This window comes from Ictalurus punctatus, chromosome 2 (genome assembly GCF_001660625.3).
Source record: "Ictalurus punctatus breed USDA103 chromosome 2, Coco_2.0, whole genome shotgun sequence".
Taxonomy (NCBI): domain Eukaryota; kingdom Metazoa; phylum Chordata; class Actinopteri; order Siluriformes; family Ictaluridae; genus Ictalurus; species Ictalurus punctatus.
Genome location: NC_030417.2, coordinates 40,133,214 through 40,156,790, shown reverse-complemented (window position 1 = coordinate 40,156,790; position 23,577 = coordinate 40,133,214). Strand labels below are relative to the sequence as shown.

At 39.5% G+C, this 23,577-nt stretch overlaps 2 protein-coding genes across 4 annotated transcripts; one reads left to right on the top strand and one right to left on the bottom strand.

Moving 5' to 3' along the window:
• Positions 1-2,892: 2,892 nt before the first annotated feature.
• Positions 2,893-13,799, bottom strand: aldh16a1 (aldehyde dehydrogenase 16 family, member A1). Of its 2 annotated transcripts, XR_008393687.1 has the most exons (18): positions 13,342-13,799; positions 11,455-11,554; positions 11,228-11,354; positions 10,904-11,061; positions 10,732-10,809; positions 10,435-10,619; positions 10,075-10,233; positions 9,541-9,699; positions 8,897-9,053; positions 8,408-8,483; positions 7,116-7,221; positions 6,275-6,399; positions 5,995-6,162; positions 5,695-5,899; positions 5,430-5,615; positions 4,629-4,754; positions 3,891-4,124; positions 2,893-3,303 (listed from the first exon to the last, which is right to left on the bottom strand). XR_008393687.1 is itself a non-coding variant. In XM_017495101.3 (17 exons), exons 1-17 carry the CDS (start codon positions 13,429-13,431, stop codon positions 3,954-3,956), a joined length of 2,376 nt encoding a protein of 791 aa, XP_017350590.1. In that variant the 5' UTR covers positions 13,432-13,799; the 3' UTR covers positions 2,893-3,953. The 2 variants fall into 2 exon arrangements, 1 of the variants encoding a protein (XP_017350590.1); XM_017495101.3 differs by having other exon boundaries at positions 2,893-4,124.
• Positions 13,800-14,229: 430 nt separating this feature from the next.
• On the top strand, positions 14,230-22,768 carry syt5a (synaptotagmin Va). 2 transcript variants are annotated; one of them, XM_053676944.1, is made up of 10 exons: positions 14,230-14,386; positions 16,938-17,095; positions 17,284-17,298; positions 18,459-18,628; positions 18,776-18,862; positions 19,632-19,799; positions 19,954-20,121; positions 20,689-20,806; positions 20,883-21,016; positions 21,902-22,768. In XM_053676944.1, the coding sequence occupies exons 2-10, from the start codon at positions 16,948-16,950 to the stop codon at positions 22,109-22,111; spliced, it is 1,218 nt and encodes a 405-aa protein (XP_053532919.1). In that variant the 5' UTR covers positions 14,230-14,386; positions 16,938-16,947; the 3' UTR covers positions 22,112-22,768. The 2 variants fall into 2 exon arrangements, with proteins under 2 accessions (XP_053532919.1, XP_053532921.1); XM_053676946.1 differs by lacking the exon at positions 17,284-17,298.
• Positions 22,769-23,577: the final 809 nt, after the last annotated feature.

Sequence of the window (23,577 nt, the reverse complement as noted above, 5' to 3'; positions counted from 1 at the left end):
GAATTTCCCGAGTTTAACACAGAACCGTCTTGCACGCTTATTTATTACTGCTGCAGCTGAGGGGGCAGGGGAAGCGTCCAGCCAATCAAATAGGTGAATTTAATGTGGAAATGGGCGGACCCAAATAAAGTGGCCAATTACAAAGCAGACTCTTTGTGCTCAAGGAAGACAAAGGGGTTACTAAAGGTTACCCATAAAAATGGATTTCCGTACAAAAAACCCAAACAACGTTAAAATCTTGTTAAATACTTGTTTTATGCTTTACACATTTTAAAACATGATTAAAATGGAAACTATAACTCAAATGTCGTTTCTGAATGGCCTTATTTTCAAAAATGACGGACAGTGACGCAGCAGTTTTTCTTCTGTAAATGTGATGCGGTTATACAGCGAGAGAGAGAGAACTTAACTCAATTCAGTTTTATTTGTGTAGAGCTTAACAGCGCACATTGTCCAAAAGCAGCTATATATATGAATATATAAATTCAGGATATGGATTATAAATGTATGAATTTATCTCTAATGAGCAGCCAGAGATGACGGTGGTGAGGAAAAACTCCCTGAGACGATATGAGGAAGAAACCTCGAGAGGAACCGGACTCAGAAGGAACTCGTGCTCATCTGGGTGACACTGGATAAATACTGGATAATAAATACACTACTTCTGTAAATGTGCTAACACTTCCTCATCTGGGTGACGCCGGAACAGTTTTCGTATAAGATAAAAAGAACACTGATCTAAACACTGATACTTTAATAATTATACACACCACAATTCACTATTAGGATTAAACAACATGCAAAGTTTATTATTAATCCATTATAGAGTCTCACATGATTTTCCACATGGTCCATAAGAACCTCATAAACATTCACTTTTAATCATTAACCTTCTCTGTGGACTCTGTCCTACATCCATCATCTGCTATCAGGGAATGATCTCTGGTCCAGTTTACAGAGAAACACATAAGATCAAACTTTACATGTCCAGATTAGAGTTCACATTTTCCATAAACTATTACAAATTAAATCTTGCGCCCGTGCAGAGACACACACACACACACACTTCCCAATAGCTACAATTCTTCATGTTGTGTATCTAACCTGCCAAATGCCATAAATACAATCTTTACTTTTTCATTTACTTTTGTTCTGATTGTGTAACCCACCGTAGAACGTATATATATATATATATATATATATATATATATATATATATATATATATATATATATGTGTGTGTGTGTGTGTGTGTGTGTGTGTGTGTGTATATATATATATATATATATATATATATATATATATATATATATATATATATATATAGCTATATATATCAATTGTATATTGCATGACAAAATAATAACAAATATCCCTTTTCCATGAGCCAGTTTAAAACAGTTAAATTCAGTATATAATTTTATCCGATAAAATAACTATTTGTGGTTAAATTCATTCTGAAGATAAAACTCATGTCATAATGTGTGATGAGGCATTTGAATGTATGAAGCTTCAGTTGGAATATCACCTGAGTAGAAAAGGTGCTGTGTCACTGTGACTCAGCGTATCCTGTTTTTCCTGTTTACCTCCTGACTGCGTGTCACACAATACTGTTTCATAATGTCTTCCCTCTAACGCAAATCACAAAGAGAAGCAATTTACAAACCAACAGTTGCTTACAGCAGCAGAAAACTGAGACATGACCTTTATAATGTAATTTAACTGCAGTTCACTCACAATAACTCTGTACTTTTTAAACATGGATTCCAAGCAACTTCAAGACATCAGAGAAATATGGCTGGATGATGCTGAGCTTTAATTTTGGACTAAAAGTGTCGGTTAAATTTAAGAGAAAGTTTTGTGAATGTCAAACAAACACAAATTCACCAAACACTTGTGCAAGATTTTAGTTTTTGGGTAGAAAATGTCAGAGCTTTAAACACACATTCTCACTGAGTTAGGACTGAAAACTTTTACAGACAGTGTAATGTACATTTAATGTTTCTCAGCCTTAAAAGAGTAATAGATTTTTTTCATAATTAATTTCATTCCATATCTGTGATAAAAAAAATTGTCACTGAAGTCAGCTTTTTTCAGAGACTCTTAAGTGGGACAGTAACATTTTGCCGTGTAACAGTGATTCAGCAGTTCAGTGATTCAGCAGTTCAGTGTCAGCCTCAGTGTTTATTATTTTAACATATGTAAAAACGAACAAGAAAAGAACCAAATAATTGTTTTATTTGATTTCATTTAATTTTAGAAATCTCCTTTTAACACTACATTTATTATGAAAATAGTACCGATTGTTAATGGGAATTGAAATCTGACACCAGTTAAGACAAGACTGAAATCATGTTTTAAATGTAAATAACTGTTTTCCTCCTTTAACGCAAATTTGATTAAAGACTTAACTCCTAAAGGGTAAACAATGTAGTCTCTAAATTTTAACTGTGCTTCTAGACCTGTAATATTAACAATCATTTAAAATTTCAAGGAAGAAGAGTTTGTACTGTGAGTGGTGCTGTGTCTTTTTCCACTGTGTGTAATAATCTCACAGGACCCCTAAATAGTTTAGACACCCTGGTGTACTGCTGTCGGGCAGAGTTTGATTTGGGACGTGACCCTCACCTGAGGAGAAAGGTTTTCACTGTTGTGATTCAACACTGCACCACTTATTTCAGTTCTCATATCCTGAGTATCACAAACTCTCTGGCTCAAAGACTATTTAAGTGGAAAAGCTTCTCTGATGCCTGCAGCTCTTTGTGAAGTTGGACCACAAATTTGGGGGTAAGTCTTTATATTCAGGCATGGTGTGTGTGTGTGTGTGTGTGTGTGTGAACTCTGCGTTCAATCAAAACAAAAATCTTACATTACTCACACAAACTGGGAAAAGAATGTCACAGAAGGTTTAATGGAAATGAATTACTTAATGATGAAGTAGAATGGCATTATTAGAACTTTGCAGCGTTCTCAGTATTCTCACAGACTTAGCAGGTTAAATACGATGTAAATTAGTTTCCATTATAAAATCTATGCACTTAATAAAAGCTGTGGAGAAACTTTTTAATTTCCTCTCAAAAATGTTTCTATGCATCAGAATCAGACGGTGATGATAAAGTTCTGGGGAAAATCTACAGTAATCATGAACACTGAAATCTGAGTCTGGCCTGTTCTGTAATCCATCCATTTTCTGTAGCGTTTATCTTACGCAGGGTCGTGAGGAGCCTGGAGCCTGTCCCAGGGAACTCAGGGCACAAGGTGGGGACACCCTGGACAGGGTACCAACCCCTCACAAGGCACAATCTCACACACACACACACACACACACACACTAGGATTAGGGTTGTTCAAACTTAAACGTTACAGAAGATGTAATAATGTAATATAGAAACTCTGGTAGAAATTATATTACATGAATTAGTAATTCATTTGCACCAATTATATTAAATGCAGAGTTAAAGCTTTTTCTTTAGTCTCAGGTCCACAATTATGCTGCTTTTCAGCCTAAAATATTACTAATGATTTAATTATTCAAGTACTGATGTGTTCCTGAGTGTTCATTTTTATCCTGGAATGTCTGATGTGCAAATCACATAATAAAAGATCCCATGTGATACACAAGAGCTTTTATAAATTTATGGCCAGAAACGAGACAGAGTTTTGCAACAAGGCTTACTGGAAAAAGAACTTGTTCATTTTCTCCTCAAAAAGCTGAATCAGTTCTTTTTCTCTGTGTGATTTATATAAAACCCAGAACTCGACCTTCCAAACGCTCAGTGAGAAAACTCTGATTTAATAAACTGCGATGCTTACTATAATAAATTTCTTAAAACTAGAATATATTTATTTTATTTAGTCATTCTAAATATTCATTAACAGTAAACACACACCTCTCGTTTCTCTCTGACTCTCCTTGTGTGCGTGTGTGCGTGTGTGTCTGTCTGTCTGTCTGTCTAAGCGGTGGGGATCCACACACTCTTCCACACCACACACTCTCTCCACATCTCCTCCTGCATTGAGAAACTCGGCTTGGTCCAGAATTTTCCTCCATCTTCATCCTCCTCTTCCTCACAGTGCAACCACAGACGCTTCAGAGGACTACAGTGCTGCAGAAACTGACGGCCCTGTACACACACACACATAATTTTATAATAAACACCACAACCATCATTTCACCAGTGCACATGGACAGACCACACATCATATTCACTATTATTCTCTACTGCCTGTATTATTTACTCACTCTTTACTACACATTATAACACACAGCCCTGTTATAACACCTCCATCTGTTCTGTTTGGGTTTTTTCAGTTCTCGCTCCGTAAGTAATGAATGTCAGTTTTTCTCTTCAGCGTTTCTTTTTTCCTAAAGTGACAAAAACCCCGAGAAGAGACGACGCACTTTCCTGCTCTACTGAAGTCTGTAAATCACAGTGTGAAAAGTAAAACATTTAAATAAACTTTATGAATGTTCTGAATGTATGTTAAAGTGCAGAAGTAGATTTTATATGAATAAAGCCATTTTGCTCTTTACGTTTTATATAAAAGTTTTACGCAGGTCTTTTATGAAGCTTCAGGACGTAACTGCACAGAAAGCCGACCGATAAACAGCACAGAACCAGACTGACCTCCGCGCTGCCCCAGTACCATATGGCCTGGATCTCATTGTGATTGGCCAAGGCCTGGGTCAGCTGATCCTTTCCACCACTGATGACACTGACCACACCCGCAGGAACATCACACGCCTGGAGAACCTGTGAAGACAAACATCAAAACACAAAACCTGTTACTTCTAATCAAAGTCTAACAACAGCTTTTCCATCTTCATCATTAAATATATAAATAAAATACACCACTAATAAACATACATTAAAAAAATACAATTAAGCAACATCGCACGAGCGTGCTGTTGTACTGAATATCGGCACGGCTGCGATTCAGCTGTAGGCTCGAGGCCGCAGACCGAGACCGCTTTTATACAACAGTTTTATAAACAAGACATTAATATGGAGTAACTGACACTTCAGACACAATACAAACAAATATTGTTTATTTTTGCTCCACGAATGGAAACTGATCCTGAAGAAGTCACACTCACTGACTGCTGCTCGTTGATTTGTACATTCCCGTTACAGGTGCAGCTGATGAAACTGCCTTATCTTCTTCATCTTCATCGCACAAGCGTTTATATTTTAGGTCTAAAGTTATATTGATGAAAAATGTATTGGCTGCTGAACTCGACTGCAGTAATAGTTTAAATGTAATGGACTGCTGCTAGAACTGGAATTATATGTAGTGAACACAGACGAGCAGGTTTATAAATAACTATAAAACATTCCTGTGTCTGTGTTGTTTTATTCTAAAATGGGTGTGAAACAGAGAGAACAATCTGTTCACACCTAAATTGTTTAGTTGGAATGTAAAATCACCGAGATGAAATCGAGAGCTGGAAGAGGAAACTTCTCGCTTGGCACCATGACGACAGCGTTGCCCACGGAAACAGTTGCCCCCAGAACGGACACCATGGAGAGAAGAGGCTTGGTATCAGGCAGGACCACACCTACAACTCCTAAAGCCTCTGGGGTCGAGAGGGCGGAGCCAGTGTGAGGGAGGAGCTGTGAAGAAAATGACACATAAATACAGTAGAGAATCGGAATTTTAACGGAGTGCAACGGATGAAAACATGTCTCTTACTGGCACGTGTCCATTCTGCTTATCACAAAGTGCGGCCCAATCAGAAAGCCTGGAGATGCTAAGCTCCACCTCCTGAGCTGCCTCCTCCATAGAGAGACCGGTCTGATTGTGGATTGACGCAGCCATGTCCTGCCTTCTTTTGTCCAGACTGTCAGCGAGGGAGTAGAGGGCGAGAGCTCGAGCTGCCGGACTTTTCTTCATCCATCTGCCATCAAAACGACACCAGTCACGTAACATTCAGTTTAATATCCTGCGTTTCTGCTCTGTATCACAGACTGAAGTGTGTTCCTGAACTCGTACCCCGGCTGGACCTTCAGTGCGGCTTCCACTGCATTACGGACATCTTTCCTGCCACCATCAGGACACTGAGCCAAAACAGTGCCCCCTGGAGCCTGCACTGCCCTACTGCAGCCCGAATCAGCTTTACACACCTTCCCCCCTACCAGGTGACTGCAGGAGCGAGAGACACTGAGAGAGAGAGAGAGAGAGAGAGAGAGAGAGAGAGAGAGAGGTATTGTTTTTGGTGTTGATGATATTTCAGTGTAATAAGCAGTTTTACAGTGTTTACACGTTTATACACCTGGACGAATTAGAACCTTCTGGAACCAGGAACCTGGATGCTGCAGCACCAAATCTGGTGTAGTCCACAGAGACGGGTTCAGAGCGGGCCGGAGTCACGGATGCACTCAGGAACTGATACAGACCCTACAGTACAACAACCAGAACAGTCAGGCTGTTATCTCACTACTGTCCATTATTGGCATCCTTCATGAAAACGAGCCAGTATTTAAAATAAAAAATCTTTTAAAAAACACATTATAATTTTACACAAACACAGAAATTATTAGCTAATTCTATAATTCTTATAACAATTAAAAATAATACCATAAATCAAATACATACGTGGCAAGACTAATGCTACCTTTAAAAGACTAATTAAAATAAATACAAACTGTAATTAAAAAATCTTAATATTGTAAAAATTGTTGAGTCTTTAGAAACTGAAATTACAGACACGTTAACATTTATCCTCCATCACCTGCACAAACAAATGATGTATATATAAAATACATCAATAGTTATAAAAACATTAACACAAGTAGAGTCAAAATAAAAAAAAAGCTTTTAAAAGTCTGGAACAGTTGAACACTTATTGATTGGATCTGTGGAACTTTCTGTTCTTTCAGAATAATAATGAGCTCAAACAGACTTAAATAGCATGCTTAAAAAAGTGTTTTGTATTTACAAATACTAGAGCATTTGTATTACAGTGTTTACAGTGTTTGGTGTTTACAGTATTTGGTGTTTACAGTGTTTGCTGTTTACAGTGTTTGCTGTTTACAGTGTTTGCTGTTTACAGTGTTTGGTGTTTAGTAGTTCATTCCTCTGGTGTTCAAAATAAAAAAAACAATGGTCTTTACCTCTCGACCTCCGTCAGTGCAGGTTCCACTTTCTCTCCGTCCAGACTGCGGGAGAGAAGGATCTGTCACAGAGTGAGTGTTCACACACACCAAACCCACACACAGACTACACACACACACACACACACACACACAGTAAGACTTATGGTTAAAATAATAAGAATGATGGGAATAAGAAGACAGCAGTGTGTAAACAGGTCTGTTCTTCATGCATTTTTAAGTAATAATGAAACTTTCAAAATGCAAAAACTTCTGGATCACTCATGTTATACAATATTGACCTGTAACCAAAATATAAAACACAAAAGGGGTGGAGTTACAAGGACTACATTATCACTAAAGCCTGCAAACGCTCACAAGCGACTCTCCAAACAGCCGCAGCATACACGAATAAAGCAAATAACCACGAGACATTCAAGCATCAGGAGTGAGCGGAAATCAGCAGTGACTGAAACACACTTTATATACGCTCACTGTCCACTTTATTAGGAACACCTGTACATTCATGCAGTTATCTAATCAGCCATTCATGTGGCAGCAGCACAATGCACAAGATCCTGCAGATTCAGGTCAACAGCTTCAGTTAATGTTCACATCAAACATCAGAACAAAGAAAAAGTCTGATCTCTAAAGTGTGACTTTAACCATGGCGTGGTTGCTGGTACCAGATGGGCTGGTTGGGTATTTCAGAAACTGCTGGATTTTCACTCACACAGTCTTAAGAACAGGAATCTGATGCGATCCTGGGCACAGACTCCCAAACTGGACAGTTGAAAATTAGAATAAAAATCTCCTGGTCTTTTTCCAGACTTCAGCTTTACAGTTTGGGTGAGTCTATGCCCATGATCGCCTCAGATTCCTGTCATTAGCTGACAGGAGAAGAACCTGATGTGGTCTTCTCTAACCCATCCCCCTCAAGGTTTGATGTTTTGTGTGCTCCGAGATGCTTTTCTGTTCACCACGATTGTAAAGAGTGATTATATGAGTTACTATATCTGTGCTGGCAGCTTGAACCAGTCAGGCCATTTTCCTCTGATCTCTCTGATCAACAAGCCGTTTCCACCCACAGAACTGACACCCAATGTTATTGCACCATTCTGTGTACTCTATAGAGACTGTTGTGTGTGAAAATACCACGAGATCAGCAGTTTCTGAAAGATTCACACCAGCCCATCTGGTACCAACAACCACACCAAGGTTAAAGTCACAGAGATCAAACTTTTTCTTCATTCTGATGTTTGAAATGAACACTCACACATGCACTCACACACACTTTTTTTTTTTTTTTTTACCTCTTTGCTGTCTCCAAAGCCAATGTCAGATCTTCAGTCCAGATGGAAGCAGCTCGACCATGAGGTCTGTAGTTTCCTTTAAACATTGAGAGCTTCTGTTATATTCCACTGATACAACACAATATAAACACTAAATAATAAAAGTGCACTGAATCTGATGGTAAATATATTTACGCTACCACAGGTATAAGAAAGGTGCTAAATAAATAAAACTTTGTTATTATTATTATTATTATTAGGCACATATACAAATAGAACTCTAGCATACGTACATACACATAGATATGTTTTATTGCTTCTATTATTTCTGGAAATTTATGGAAATTATTTTTTCTTTCTTTGATATTACTCATCCTACTTGTGCTGCTGTGTCAATCTGAATTTCCCCTACAGCAGATAAGGTACATCTTATCTTATTATTATAATAAATCACTGTCTCACACACTGCGAACTGTACAGAGTGAGGTGATGAAGATGAGGTGGTTTTACCCAAAGCCACGCCCTCTGCAGCGCTCCTGAAGGACAGCAGGGGCACGACGGGGCCAGGCGGAGGAGACACCACTGCGGAGCAGGAGGGAGCCACGTTACACACCACTGTGGGGGGATACACACATCCAGATGAGGGTGGAGGACGAGACTGGATCAACTGCAACACATACAAACACCCTTAGATTAGAAGTTGCCATAGTAACCATTTAGCAGACACTGAAGCTCTAAACTAAACTCTTTCTGTAATCACTAGTGTTAGTGTCTCGAACCTTCAGTACAAAGACATTTACATCTGATTTTTATTTTCAGAACAGAGACTGTTTGCGTAAACAACACAAATGTCTTTGTGAGTGTGTCTGAGTGTGTGTGAGAGAGTGAGTGAGTGTGTGTGAGAGTGTGTGTGAGAGTGTGAGTGAGAGTGTGAGTGTGAGTGAGTGGGTGTGTGTGAGTGTGTGTGTGAGTGAGTGAGTGTGAGTGAGAGTGTGTGTGAAAACAGAGCTTTATGTCTATTTTTAAATGTAATGATCTGCTAACTGAATGTGCCTTTTCCTTTGATGGATCTGAAACCAGGTCACAGACAATCAGTCAGAGTGTGTGTGCGTGTAAGGGAACAGAACAGGCCTCCCTGTGTCCCAGTGACTCACCGTCGCCCCCTGCTGTTCTGCCTCATGCACTGCAGCGTCCACTCGCCCTCTCTCACACTCATCACTCACACCAACACACTTCATTCCAGCCATCCTGAACTTCAGCTTCTCCACCACGGCATCATACACCGACTCCTGCACACACACCACCCACCGCCACTGAGAGAGAGAGAGAGAGAGAGAGAGAGAGAGACAGAAACCATGAGAGAGACAGACAGAGAAAGAGGGAGAGGAAGACAGAGAATGAGAGAGACAGAGAGAATGACAGAAAGAGACAGACAGAGAATGAGATGGAGAGACAGACAGAGTATGGGACAGAGAGACAGACAATGAGACAGACAGAGCAAGAGAGAGAGAGAGAATGAGAGAGAGATAGACAGAGAATGAGACAGGCAGAGAGAGAGAGAATGAGAGAGACAGACAGAGAATGAGACGTAGAGACATACAGAGAATGGGACAGAGAGACAGACAGAATGAGACAGACAGAACGACACAGAGAGAGAGACAGTTTGTAAAGAAGAATAACTCTTGTACCTCAGTACAGTTTTTGAAAGCAGTGTCCATCAGTCCATCGACAGCACTGTCCACATCTGCAGTCTCAAATATGATGAATGGACACACAGAGCAGACAGACAGGGAGAGAGAGACAGGTATGCCCCGCCCAGCCATCTGTTTCATCAGCAGCTCTCCATCCTGAAACACAGATTTTATACATTCAGTACACTTCTCTCAGTCAGTATATGAATGATGCAGACCTGAACAAGGACAGTGTGTGTGTGTGTGTGTGTGTGTGTGTGTGAAATTTCATTACATTTCCAATATAGTTAGTTCACAAATCTCTCTCTCTCTCTCTCTCACACACACACACACACACACACACACACACACACACACCTGTTTGCTCCCACTGTAGGTGACGTAGCTGATCTGGTTGTTCTGAGCCACTCGGACTCCCACTGAGCCGTTGCCGGTCACCACGTTCAGCACACCAGCAGGAAGTCCCGCCTCCATTAACAGCTGGGCCAATAGGAGGGTGGGAGGAGCAGTTTTTACTCCAGGAACCACAATGACAGCATTACCTATGAAACAGTTCCAGGTCAGAGTGAAATTCTGCTGCTGTAAAGTGCTAGTGAACAGTGGTGTGTGTGTGTGTGTGTGTGTGTGTTAAAGGGATGTGCAGACTGAACTCACCTACAGCAAGAGCTGGAAGAACCTTCAGCCAAACGGAGTAGAAAAAAACATCATCTGACATCACCACGGCAACCACACCTAAAACACACCTTGTCAATCATATTTCTGCAGATATACAAAATACTTGTCCTTGCACACACGCACACACACACTCACGCACTCACACACACACCTCGTGGGTTCCACTCAGGCAGGAGTGTGTGTCGGAGTTGAGCCCAGCCAGCGTAATACTGAGCCAGTCGGACGAGTGCCGGGGCGGAACCGGGAATCCGACACAGATCACACACTTCACACACACACTGGCTGTACCTCTGCAGTGAGCTCGCTAACCTGCAACAACATCCTTTGTGTGAGCACAGATTTGTGTGCGTGTGTGTGTGTGTGTGAGGATTAAACCACGCTCTACAGACATGTAATTAATGTGTGAGAGGAATAAAATGTTAGATACCCAAGCACCACTTTGCGTCTGTACTTGAGCAGAACTTTGCGTCTGTACCTGAGTAGCACTTTGTGTCTCCAACTGTCACTCATCTCCTTCCACTTTTGAAATCCTTTAGCAGATGACGTTGCGCAGCTCAAAATGTCCTCATCATCAGCACACACAATGCTGCACAATATCTCACCTAACAGCAAAAGGGAGAGATAAACACCGTGAGGAGAAAAAGGTAGGAGACAGAGATGGAAAAACAGTGAGAGAGGTACAGAAACAGTTAAAACTCTCACCTTTCAAATCAGAAACTGCGAGAGTCTCTCTGTTATCCGGGTGCACAAACTTCCCGTCAATAAACAGGCCAAGAGAGCGAGAGTGCTTCTCCAACCAGGACTAGCGGGGACAGAAACATAAACTGAGACAGAAACCTGGGCATGTGATTAAACTGCAGCTGATTAAAGTTGTCTTCCGCACAATGTAAATGTTCTTCATCCAGTAAAAGACACCGTTTTAACAGTGCACTAATCTGAGAGAGACTTTTACAGTTTCTTCATTCTGGTCCTGAAACACTTTAACTTTATAGTCTCTTTCCTCTACCTCAGTCGTACAGGTCTGTGATTTAGCTCAGGAGATTAATGCAGTGTGTTAGAGGAGATAAACACTGAAATGTTCAGGAGCTGTTTTACTGGTATTTCTGGAAAATGAGAAAATCATGAAATTCCACAGTAGCAAGTGGGCTAACAAAGATGTTGTATAAATAATTAGGGACGCGCCGATCGACGGGCCGCCAAGCGGTATCAGCTGATTACCACATTCTATGACTTGATCTGTAGTCTCTAAATTTGGCCGATCTCATGAACTGATCGCAATTTGATGACGTTAAACTTTAGCGCCGCAGTCATGTGATCACCAGTGTGGAATTATTACACTCAAGAAACAATGAAAAATTTGCCATTTGCCATGTGTTTTTAAAGACCTATTAAAATGTTCACTGTAAAATGAATATTTGTTGTGCTTATTTATTTGATTCTCAATTAAAACAACAATCTACAACATTACTGTAAATAATATAACCAAGGCAACATCTGTGGTATTACTTTATCAGGAAAAAAAAGAAAGAAAAAGGTTAACAGTGACGGTCAACAGAAACCTTACATATCACTTATATGAAGCTTGAACGATCGGGATTAGTATCAGGATCAGTATATGGATCAGTATCGGCCGATCATGATGACAAGAAATCAGTAATCAGTATCGTAGCATCCCTATTAAATAACAGATTTATTATTTTAAATGGTAGAGCAGGTATAATACGACCATGTAAAGTGACCTTGAGTTTCAGAAACTCTAAAAATTAAGTGTATTTATATCTATTTATCTACTTATTTATTTATGAATTATTATTCCTTTTTGTTTTCTCAGCTTTCACTGGTAGATTTATTCCAGAGTCCGCCAATACAGGCAGAGGTTTTTATTGTTATTGATTATTGTTTTATTATCCATCCGTCTTCTATACCACTTATCCTTTCAGGGTCACGGGGAAACCTGGAGCCTATCCCAGGGAGCATGGGGCACAAGGCGGGGTACACTCTGGACAGGGTGCCAATCCATCGCAGGGCACAATCACACACACCCATTCATACAATACGGACACTTTGGACATGCCAATCAGCCTACCATGCATGTCTTTAGGCTGGGGAGGAAACCCCGGCAGCACGGGGAGAACATGCAAACACCGCACACACAGGGCTATGGTGGGACTCGAACTACCGACCCTGGAGGTGTGAGGCAAACATGCTACCCACTAAGCCACCGTGCACCCTTGTTTTTTTTTAATTATTATTATTATTATTAGGGTTAGGGTTAGTGTTAACCCTTTTTAAACAGTAACACACCGAGCTCTAAACCCAAAGCTCAACTCCACGGTGTCTGAAACGCACAGATTTTACACTTTAAATGGAATAATTTATATATGTACATAACAGAATTACAGGCAGTGCAGAACTCTTAATGAACTTAATTCACTAATTATCTTACAGTCACGTGCCAACTAATGAAGACCGAAATAACGCCTCAGTAATGAACAGTAAAAGTATGATAAGTGTAATAAGTATAAGTGTATAAAGTATAAAGAGTGTAAAGAGTGTATAAAGTGTATAGTTTAGCGGTAGTAAAGGTACCGCAGCAGTAGCAGCTGAACTTTCAGCAGAAGGTCCGAACTCCATGGAGTTAAAGATGTTGTAGACACTGTGTGAGCTTCTGTCTGCCATAACACCAACATATAAGTGTTTATCAGTTACCTGTCTGTTATCTACAACCGAAACAGACAGAAATAATAATAAATAATTAATAAAGAAAACCGAAATAAGAGTCTCTGAAACCGTTTAGCTTAAAGTGAGCTGTAGTTAATGTAGCTCTCTGGCTAACTAAGCTAACCCAGCTAATAAAGTAGCGAGATTTAATGCACAATTTAAACCAGAAATGAGAACAGAACCGTTTAAAGACGCGAAGTTAGTTCTGATAAACCGAATTAATAATAATAAAAAAAACAGAAACTATATGAATAACGGATTTCTCAAATAAAACGTGCTGTCCTGCTGCCCTGTCATTCTTAAGCTCCACCCATCACGTTAACGTGATTCACGTTCTGCCAATAGAATTCCGAGGCGGGTGATTGCATCAGAGCCGGAAGTGGTTTTTCTACATTCGCTTCTAATCATAGGCATATATTTACTTTATAACTATCTTATAAGCTCTTTCTGTTCTTTTGGGTTTTTATAGATTTCGGGATTGCGTATTTATTTCGATTTTATTTTAGTTAGAAATCCTAACTTTCTATGCAGCGCCGAGAAGCTTCAAACGGCTCTGAGATGAAAAGTGACTCAATAGCGACATCGTCTGGACACACAGTATAATATTTATAACGGAATCGAGCAAACAGTAATGAACTAAATAACAACAGGGACAGAATATATATATATATATATATATATATATATATATATATATATATATATATATATATATATATATATATATATATTCTCAGATAGACAGATAGAGGGAGAGGGAGGAGGAGAGCGATAAACAGATGATGAGGTGGACAGTAATCAGGATTAGGGATTGAGGGCCGTGTGTATAAATCTCCTGTTCAGTGAAACACAGAAGTGAAAATCTGTTACAGAGAGGACGAGTGACCATCATCTTCATCATTTCCATCACTGGGTGAGTGTAATATCTATGTGATTATTAATGTATAAATCTGTGATTGATATTAATGTAAGTTAATAAAGGTTAAGTGTGTTTGCTTTGTGAGATTATTACCCAGAGTCTGAACTCATTACTGAGACTTTACTTTTCTTTATGATATTATTGTTATTTAGTACTGTATTATAATTCAGAGTTTATTACTTTCTCAGCATGATCAGTGCAGTGTGAATTTATTAGTGAGAAACTTGGTCATCTCAGTGCCGTGAGGAACTGCAGCAGCGAGACTTCACACTGATTATTATTGGGATTAGTCCTCTCACTCATCCCCACTTCCTCTGATTCTGACTGTGTGATTGATGGATGATCAGAGACTCTGAACAGATACGCTCATGTGATCACTCAGGCTGGCAATGATGGGAAGTGTAGTTGGAGTTGTAGGGTTTCTAGAGCTCAGGGTGTGACAATAAAAAATAAAACAATAACTGAATGAATATTTTAAATAAATGTAGTTAATATAAGAATAATATGAAGATGAAGAGAATAAAAATGTAAAATATTCTGAAGCTATATTGTAAAATGATGTAATGTCAGGCAGCAGATATGGACGGACAGACAGATAAACAGATAGATAGATAGATAGATAGATAGATAGATAGATAGATAGATAGACACACAGACAGACATATAGATAGATAGACACACAGACATACAGATAGATAAATAGACACACAGACAGACATATAGATAGACAGACAGACATATAGATAGATAGACACACACACAGACAGATAGATAGACACACACAGACAAACATATAGATAGATAGACACACAGACAGACAGACAGACATATAGATAGATAGACGCACAGACAGACAGATAGATAGATAGATAGATAGATAGATAGATAGATAGATAGATAGACACAGACAGACAGACAGGCAGACAGATAGATAGACAGACAGACAGATAGATAGACAGACAGACATATAGATAGATACACAGACAGACAGACAGGCATATAGACAGACATATAGATAGACATAAAGATAGCTAGACAGACAGACAGACACACATAAACATATATAGACAGACAGACATATACACAGATAAGTACACAGACAGACAGACATAAAGATAGATAGACAGACAGACACATATATAGGTAGATACACAGACAGACAGACATAGATAGAGAGACAGACAGACATAAATATAGATAGACAGACAGACATATACACAGAGAGACAGACAGACAGACAGACACATAGATAGATAGATAGATAGATAGATAGATAGATAGATAGATAGATCATTTTATTAATCCCAGAGGGAAATTCACGTTATAGCAGCACAGAGAGTTAGAAGGTTTACTAAAAGTAATTTAACATTATAAATGAAATAAGAATAAAATATAAAATAAGACTAGAGTGTAAGGGTGTGATATAGCAGTGCAGTGGGGTGTAAACACTGTAGATAATTAAGATAGTTCTGTATTTAGTGAGTCATTAGTTTTTAGTATTTTATGTGTTTATCATTAAAATAGTTTGTTGCTTTACCTGCTGCATGCTAACAGTTTGTAAAACATCAGAAACATCAGAGAGGAATTTAATAACGGAGTTGGGTTTAAATGGCAGGACGACAGATTGGAGGCTGGAGATTACGTCCTTCAGTTAATCCTCAGTTCCAATGTTTTATCTGTGAGGATCACAAGCTCTCACTCAGCATCTCTATATAAAACACTCAGTGTGTGTGTGTGTGTGTGTGTGTGTGTGTGTGTGTGTGTGTGTGTGTGTGATGGTCGAAACTGTCTCTAAACACTCCTGTTAAGGTTTAGAGCAGAAGAGGATGGTGGGAAGGGGATTAGTGTTTAGAGGTTTAATGATGAGGATTTAAACACAGAGAACAAGTAATCACACAGAGTAAGAGTAATCACACACACACACACACACACACACACACACACACACACACACACACACACACACACAGAGAGAGAGAGAGAGAGAGAGAGAGAGAGAGAGAGAGAGAGAGAGAGAGAGAATAAACAAGTGAAGAGAAGTGAAGGAAATGAAAAACAGGACAGAAGGTTTGGAAAAGATCAGAAACAGAGCAATGATTCCACATCTTCTGCTTCATGAGTAAGAATTAACAATGCAAACTTCATTTTAAAACAAACAAACAAACAAAAAAAACAGGAGTCAAGAGGAAGACAAAAAGGAGGAGTGTAAAACACCTAAATGTCCAGCACATGAAGAACAACATCTCAGACATGATACAGATTAAATCAGGAACTGACAGAGAACCACAGAAGTTCAAGAACCATGTGGGTCAGAAACACTGGGCTTGTGATCGGATTTGGTTGGACTGTGTGATGATCTGAATGCTGACTTTAGAGTTGATAAATATTTATTTGTGAGGTGAGGATCAGATCGGCTACTGACCCGAACTCACGGCTCAGATATCAGTACTGTATTAAACATGTAGTAATGACGTGAGAGCCCTCTAGTGGTGAGGAGGGGAACTGACCTGCAGGGTGTTTAAAAAGTTGTGTTTTTACTCCACAGCTGATCAGCCATGCGAATGGTCAGTCTACAGCATCGCGTACGGAGGGAGGCGGAACATGAGTCTGACTCCGCCCCAGGCCCACCCCCTCCCTCTCATCACTCCCACAACTTCATTGATATGAAGAATAAGTTCTTCAATGAGCTCGGACACCTTCCCAGTGAGTGACGTTAAAACTGAGATAAAACTCTGACCTGACGTTCACTAATCACAAACACATCACGTGACTCATTACCACTCCATCTGATAGTTCCTTTAACGATCAATTAATTCTTAAAATAAAGCTATACATGTACGTGAAATAAATTTCTCTTTTCTATTTAATATCGTTATTATTATCTCTCACAGACCACAAGATTAAATGTAAGTATCTATTTCTTCATTTTCACTTTTCATGTCATTTCATTTCACCTCTCTCTGTTTATTGTCTCTCTCTCTGTGTCTCTCTGTCTCTCTCTCTCTTTATTTATTAACTAGCTCTGTCTCTCTCTTTCTCTGTCTCTCTCTTTCTCTGTCTCTCTCTTTCTCTGTCTCTCTCTCTTTATTTATTAACTCGCTCTGTCTCTCTCTCTCTCTTTCTCTGAATCTCTCTCTCTCTCTTTCTCTGTCTCTCTCTCTCTCTCTTTCTCTGAATCTCTCTCTCTTTCTCTGAATCTCTCTCTCTCTCTTTCTCTGTCTCTCTCTCTCTCTCTCTTTATTTATTAAGTTGCTCTTTTCTCTCTCTTTCTCTGTCTCGTTCTTTCTCTCTCTCTCTCTCTCTCTGTCTCTCTCTCTTTATTTATTGACTTGCTCTGTCTCTCTCTTTCTCTGTCTCTCTCTTTCTCTGTCTCTCTCTCTGTCTCTCTCTGTTTATTAACTCTCTCTGTTTCTTTCTCTCTGTCTCTCTCTGTTTATTAACTCTCTCTCTCTCTCTCTCTCTCTCTCTCTCTCTCTCTCTCTCTCTCTCTCTCTCTCTCTCTCTCTCTCTCTGTTTAACTTTTACAGAGGTATGAGAGACTTGGAGATGTTTAAGGCAGTGTGGTGTTGTGAGGAGGCTCTGTGTTCTGTAGTGGAGGGAGAACTTTGTTTTACACCAGCATTAGGCTGAGAATGTTCTTAACGACTAGCCTTTTGTTGCGCTGACTTATTTTATTTACCTAATTTATTACCTAATATATTTATGGTCTTTTTTAATGCTCTTTAAATATTTATTTATATATATATATATTGAGTCACATTTGACTTTAATGTGTATAATGTGACCTTTTGTTAAATAAAGGATTGTAAAAGTCAAAAGTCTGTCTCTCTCTCTGTTTATTAACTCTCTCTCTCTGTCTCTCTCTCTGTTTATTAACTCTCTCTCTGTGTGTGTGTCCCTCTGTTTATTAACTAACTAACTAACTAACTAACTAACTCTCTCTCTCTCTCTCTCTCTCTCTCTCTCTCTCTCTCTCTCTCTCTCTCTCTCTCTCTCTCTCTCTCTCTCTCTCTCTCTGTCTCTCTCTCTCTCTCTCTCTCTCTCTGTCTCTCTCTCTCTCTCTCAGTGCCCATGTGGGCAATCGGTGCCATCGTGGTGGTGGTTCTCGCCCTCGTCGCCTGCTTCGCTTTCTGTATGTTTAAAAAGTGTTTCGGAGGAAAGAAAAAAGCGAAGAAAGTGAGAGAGCGAAAGGGCGTACGGCGGGTGAAAAAGCAGAAAGAGGGAGAGGAGGAAAAGGCAAGAAAACAAACTGTACATTTAGGACAAGTTTATGACCCTAAGCCAAATGTGGATTTTAACAAAACAGTGTGCAAATTCATAAATTAAATAATTTAATAGTGATTCTGTTTGATTAATGAAAAATTATGAATGTAATCTTTTCAGGAAGAGGTGAAACAGGAAGAGGAAAAAGAGCAGGAATTCTTTGGAAAACTGGAATACACACTGGATTACAACTTCACTGAAAATCAGGTGTGTGTGTGTGCACGTGTGTGTGTGTGTGTGTGTGGGGGGGGGGGGGGGGGGGGTTAAAAAAAAAGACCAAAAAAAGACCAAAAACCACAAAAGTTACAGATTTTAAAGAACTGACACTGGAGACCCTTTCCATAAATTCCCAGTTTGTGTGAATGAGCTGTTGCTATAGAAACGATAAAGTATTAGAACGGATGCATTAATATAAAGTTGCAATGTACAGCTGCACTATTGTCAGAGCTGCTGTTATAGATAATTAATCAACCCCTTCTGACCAATCAGAGTCCAGCAGCTCTGTGGGATGAATATATTCATTAATGCCGTTAACTTAAAGATAAACCTCTATTTAATACATGTGTTAGCATTAACATTAATACTGAAGTTCATGGATAATGATGAATTAATGGTTAATGTTAAGGTCACATGGCTAATGCAGTAAATAATGTTAGTTTAGAGAACCTTAAAGTGCTTGAAACTTTTATAACTTTAATCTCTGCTGCAGTTCTCAGTGAGTCGTGCAGAAGTAATGAAATACAGCGATTTTAAATCCTGATTAATTTAATGTGAATTGAAATAATGGTGTCTCTGAGCCTCATGTTGGACTGAATCTACAGTTTTAACACTAAATGTTTTCCTCCATTCAGTCAGTGTTCTGTTTATTCTCATCCACTTCCTGCTTCTGTCACTGAGTCAAATGAATCGTGTAAAAATGATGAAAAAGTGTTTTTCTGCCGCGTTAAACATTCACTTTTAACGTTTTCTTGTTCAGCTCATAGTTGGAATCCTTCAGGCTCAAGATCTTCCTGCGATGGACATCGGCGGCACCTCGGACCCCTACGTTAAAGTCTACATGCTTCCTGACAAGAAGAAGAAATTTGAGACCAAAGTTCAGAGGAAGAACCTCTGTCCTGTTTTTAATGAAACCTTTATTTTTAAGGTGTGTCTCAGCATCAGATCTTTCTGTTTGTTTTCTTCTCCTGTAACTTTTGCTCCACAGTAATTATAAACATTATTGAGGTTTTGTTCGTGTTAATGTGTTTTAATGACGTTATTAAGAAACATTCACCTTTGTGTTTTTCTCTCATCCTCAGACCCCCTTTAATGATTTGGCCGGACAGACGTTAGTGCTGCAGGTGTTTGATTTTGATCGTTTCGGGAAACACGACGTGATCGGAGAGATTAAAATTCCCATGAACAGTGTAGATCTGGGACAACCAATCCACGAGTGGAAAGACCTGGTGGGAGGAGAGAAAGAAGAGGTAGAACATTTATACACGCTCACTGCAGACCCTCAGATTAAATCCTCAAACTGCACACACACGAGTGAATGAGCAGAAAAAGTGAAGCTTAAACACACAGGAATAAAGATGGTTTATGTAAGTGAAATATCTCTAATGATTTAATTAGGTTTTAAATTACACACAGTGTTACTGTCAGTGATAATTAGTGAAGCAGATAATGTGAGTAAAGTGATGCTGAGGCAGATAACATTAACTACAGGTGAGAGATTGTTAGTAAAATAAAATTGTGACAAAAGTTTGATTTTGATTTTAAAAGACAGATTTATTTCTAATCAGCCTCAGGCTTCATTTCGTGGAGCTGCAGCTTCACGGTTGAACTTTTTCATACCAATGTCATAGTATTTGTCTCCTAAAGTCGAGGGTGTGTTGTGTTGTTGCTGTGTTTAAAGTCAGGAGATAAAATAAAAACGTTATTTGGTCTAGTGGTGTTTATAAAAGTGTGAACCTCAGAAAAATGGTGTAATCAGGATAAATCAACAGGAAGGTTACGGTTTATAACCGCATGTATATGTGTGTGTTCCTCAGCAAGAGAAACTGGGTGATATCTGTATTTCTCTGAGATATGTGCCAACATCTGGGAAACTCACTGTGTGTGTGATGGAGGCCAAGAACCTGAAGAAGATGGACGTCGGTGGTTTATCAGGTCAGAGCTGAGAACCTGATTCAGTCCATCAGCTGATTATAAATACTGTCTGTAATGAATTTTATTTCCTTCTCAGACCCGTTTGTGAAGGTGGTCGTTCAACACAACCAGAAACGTCTGAAGAAGAAGAAGACCACGGTTAAACAGAACACGCTGAACCCGTACTTTAATGAGAGCTTCAGCTTCGAGATTCCTTTCGCTCAGATTCAGGTAAAATTACTAGCAAGCAACCGGTCACTTCCTGATGATGATGATGATGATGGAGAAATAGAAACAGTATTAAAGTATATTCTATGTAAGTGATATTTAGCAACAAGTGAGGTGGAGCTCATTAGTTTTTACAAAAAACTCCCCTCTGTGTGAAACTGAAACGATCTCCTCTGCCCGGTCCGTTATCGTCTCAGACCAGGACACTTCACCGTGTCGTTTAAATCAGACAGTTTGATTTGACAATAGCAAAAGATAACTTTCTCATCTAAAGTCCCTGCTGTAACTCGGGGATCAAATTCATACTTCAGAACATTTCTGTGATCGGTTTGAATTTGCTTTTTCAAAAACAGTGGATAATACCAATTTTAAATGGAAACAGGATCAGAAAATGTATTATTAATACACACATTCCTGTGCTTTGACTAATCCCCTCTTCACCCACTCACTGACTTTAGGTGGATGGTCTCCTTGACCAAGTTTAGGAAAAGTTTTTATAACCAATCCCTCAGTGATCATTTTCCAGAACTTTGTCCCAGAAATGTTTTGATCGCTCTTTGGTCTTCATGATGCTGTGTGTCTAGGTTCTCTAACACACTCTGGGTTCTTCCAGGAACAGGTGACACTTTAATTACACACAGGTTGATTCCATTCTAGTAATTATGTGACACCTGATGGTAATTTAGAGCTTTCACACAATTTATAATGTTTTTTATTTGTAAATAATTTTGAAATTGTATTGATTATATTTCAGGGAGGTATAATCCTCCAGATCTCCCTGAGGCCATAATCACTTGTTTAGAGTGAGTTAGATTCGGTTACAAGTTGTAACGCTATACAGTGTGGAGAAGTTCAGGAAATGAAAACCTGTGTGTCGTGTCCCTGCAGAAGGTGCAGATTGTGATCACGGTGTATGATTACGATAAACTGGGCAGTAACGACGCCATCGGAAAGTGCTGGATTGGATACGGAGCCAGCGGAGTCGGACTGCGGCACTGGTCAGACATGCTCGCCAACCCGAGACGCCCCATCGCCCAGTGGCACACACTGCTGCCCGAGGAGGAAGTGGACGCTGCACTGAAGGCACCAGTCCGCTAATTTTAGACACACACACACACACATACACCTGAAATAATTTGTGCATTTCATACCTACATTTAGTCATTAAATGTTTTATTTTGTCATGTTTTGCTGTACAGTGAACCCCCCAAATTCCACACACACATACACACACACACACACACACACGTGTCGATGCTGTATATAAGTGTTATGTGTTTGTGGTTTTTCTGTTATTGTTGTTATTCAGTTTTGCAGTGAGATTATTTACATTAACACACCAAACTTCAGCTTTAATAAACTAAGAATAACATGAAGTTACACAGTAAGTATAAATAGGGCAGTGGTGGTTTAGTGGTTAAGACTCTGGGTTACTGATCAGAAGATCGGGGGTTTCAAGCCCCCAGCACTGCCAAGCTGCCACTGTTGGGCCCTTGAGCAAGGCCCCCCACCCTCTCTGCTCCAGGGGGCGCTGTATCATGGCTGACCCTGCACTCTGACCCCAACTTCTTAACATGCTGGGTTATGTGAAGGAAAGAATTTCACTGTGCTGTAATGTATAGGTGATTAATAAAAGCTTCTTCTTCTTCTTAAATCTAAACACACTGAGAGATAATGGCACTCACCTATCAGCTTTATTCATTTTTTTCCCTAATTAACCACCACAAATAAAATAATGAAGTCATCATTTAAATTAATCTTGGTCATTGTGGGATTATTACTCATGGTTGGTGGAAATACTGATCACTGTATGTGTTTATTGTTTGGTTATTTATATTAAATATATTAAAAGATTAATTACAGAAATGTCAATTAAGATAAGTCCAACATCACGGTGTCCACATTTACTCCCTGAAAAGTCACCATCCTTCCTCCATAAGACCTTCCTTCCTGCAGGTTTCATCTGCAATCATCTAACACCTGTTTTAACTGATCAAGAACTAAAGTCTTCAGGAAGGTAGATCTCCAGAACAGGGTTGGTGACCACTGGTACAGAGGATATGACCTCACTGAGAGAGTGAGTATAAAGGAAGAACAGTAGGAGACCCACAGCTGAACCTTGTGAGACACCAGTGAAGAGTCTGCATGGAACAGATGTGGATCTCCTCCAGGTCAGCTGATACAACCCTCCCTCAGAGGTAGGCAGCAAACCACCACCATGCTGTGACAATAACGCCAAGACTCATGAGGATGGACAGGAGAGTTTTGTGGTTGACCATTTTGAAGGCTGCTGAATGGTCGACGTGAATGAGGAATGCTGACAGTTTGGCCGATCTACAGGCACGAAGCGAAGTGATTCCAGCCGGCAGTCGTTGATGTCTACAGCAAGTGTCTTCAGGATGAGAATAATCCTTGCTGTGTTGAAGGAAGCCGTACATGACCAGACGTTATGGAGTCATTAATGATAGAAAAGGTGAAGATGATGAGGTCTTGTGAAATTGGAACAATGGGATTTAGCAAGCAGGTAGTGGAATTTCAGGGTAAGATCATCTGCAGGATCTCTT

Bases quoted from the DNA above. Each gene is read 5' to 3' on its own strand.
- aldh16a1 (XM_017495101.3), bottom strand. From the start codon at position 13,431: ATGGCAGACAGAAGCTCACACAGTGTCTACAACATCTTTAACTCCATG. The intron at 10,620-10,731 runs GTGAGTTCAGTC...ACTGTTTCATAG, and splicing joins TCTTCCAGCTCTTGCTGTAG to GTAATGCTGTCATTGTGGTT. The intron at 8,484-8,896 runs GTAAAACCACCT...CAATGTTTAAAG, and splicing joins TGCAGAGGGCGTGGCTTTGG to GAAACTACAGACCTCATGGT.
- syt5a (XM_053676944.1), top strand. From the start codon at position 16,948: ATGCGAATGGTCAGTCTACAGCATCGCGTACGGAGGGAGGCGGAACAT. The intron at 18,863-19,631 runs GTGTGTGTGTGT...TTTCTTGTTCAG, and splicing joins ACAACTTCACTGAAAATCAG to CTCATAGTTGGAATCCTTCA. The intron at 19,800-19,953 runs GTGTGTCTCAGC...TCTCATCCTCAG, and splicing joins ATGAAACCTTTATTTTTAAG to ACCCCCTTTAATGATTTGGC.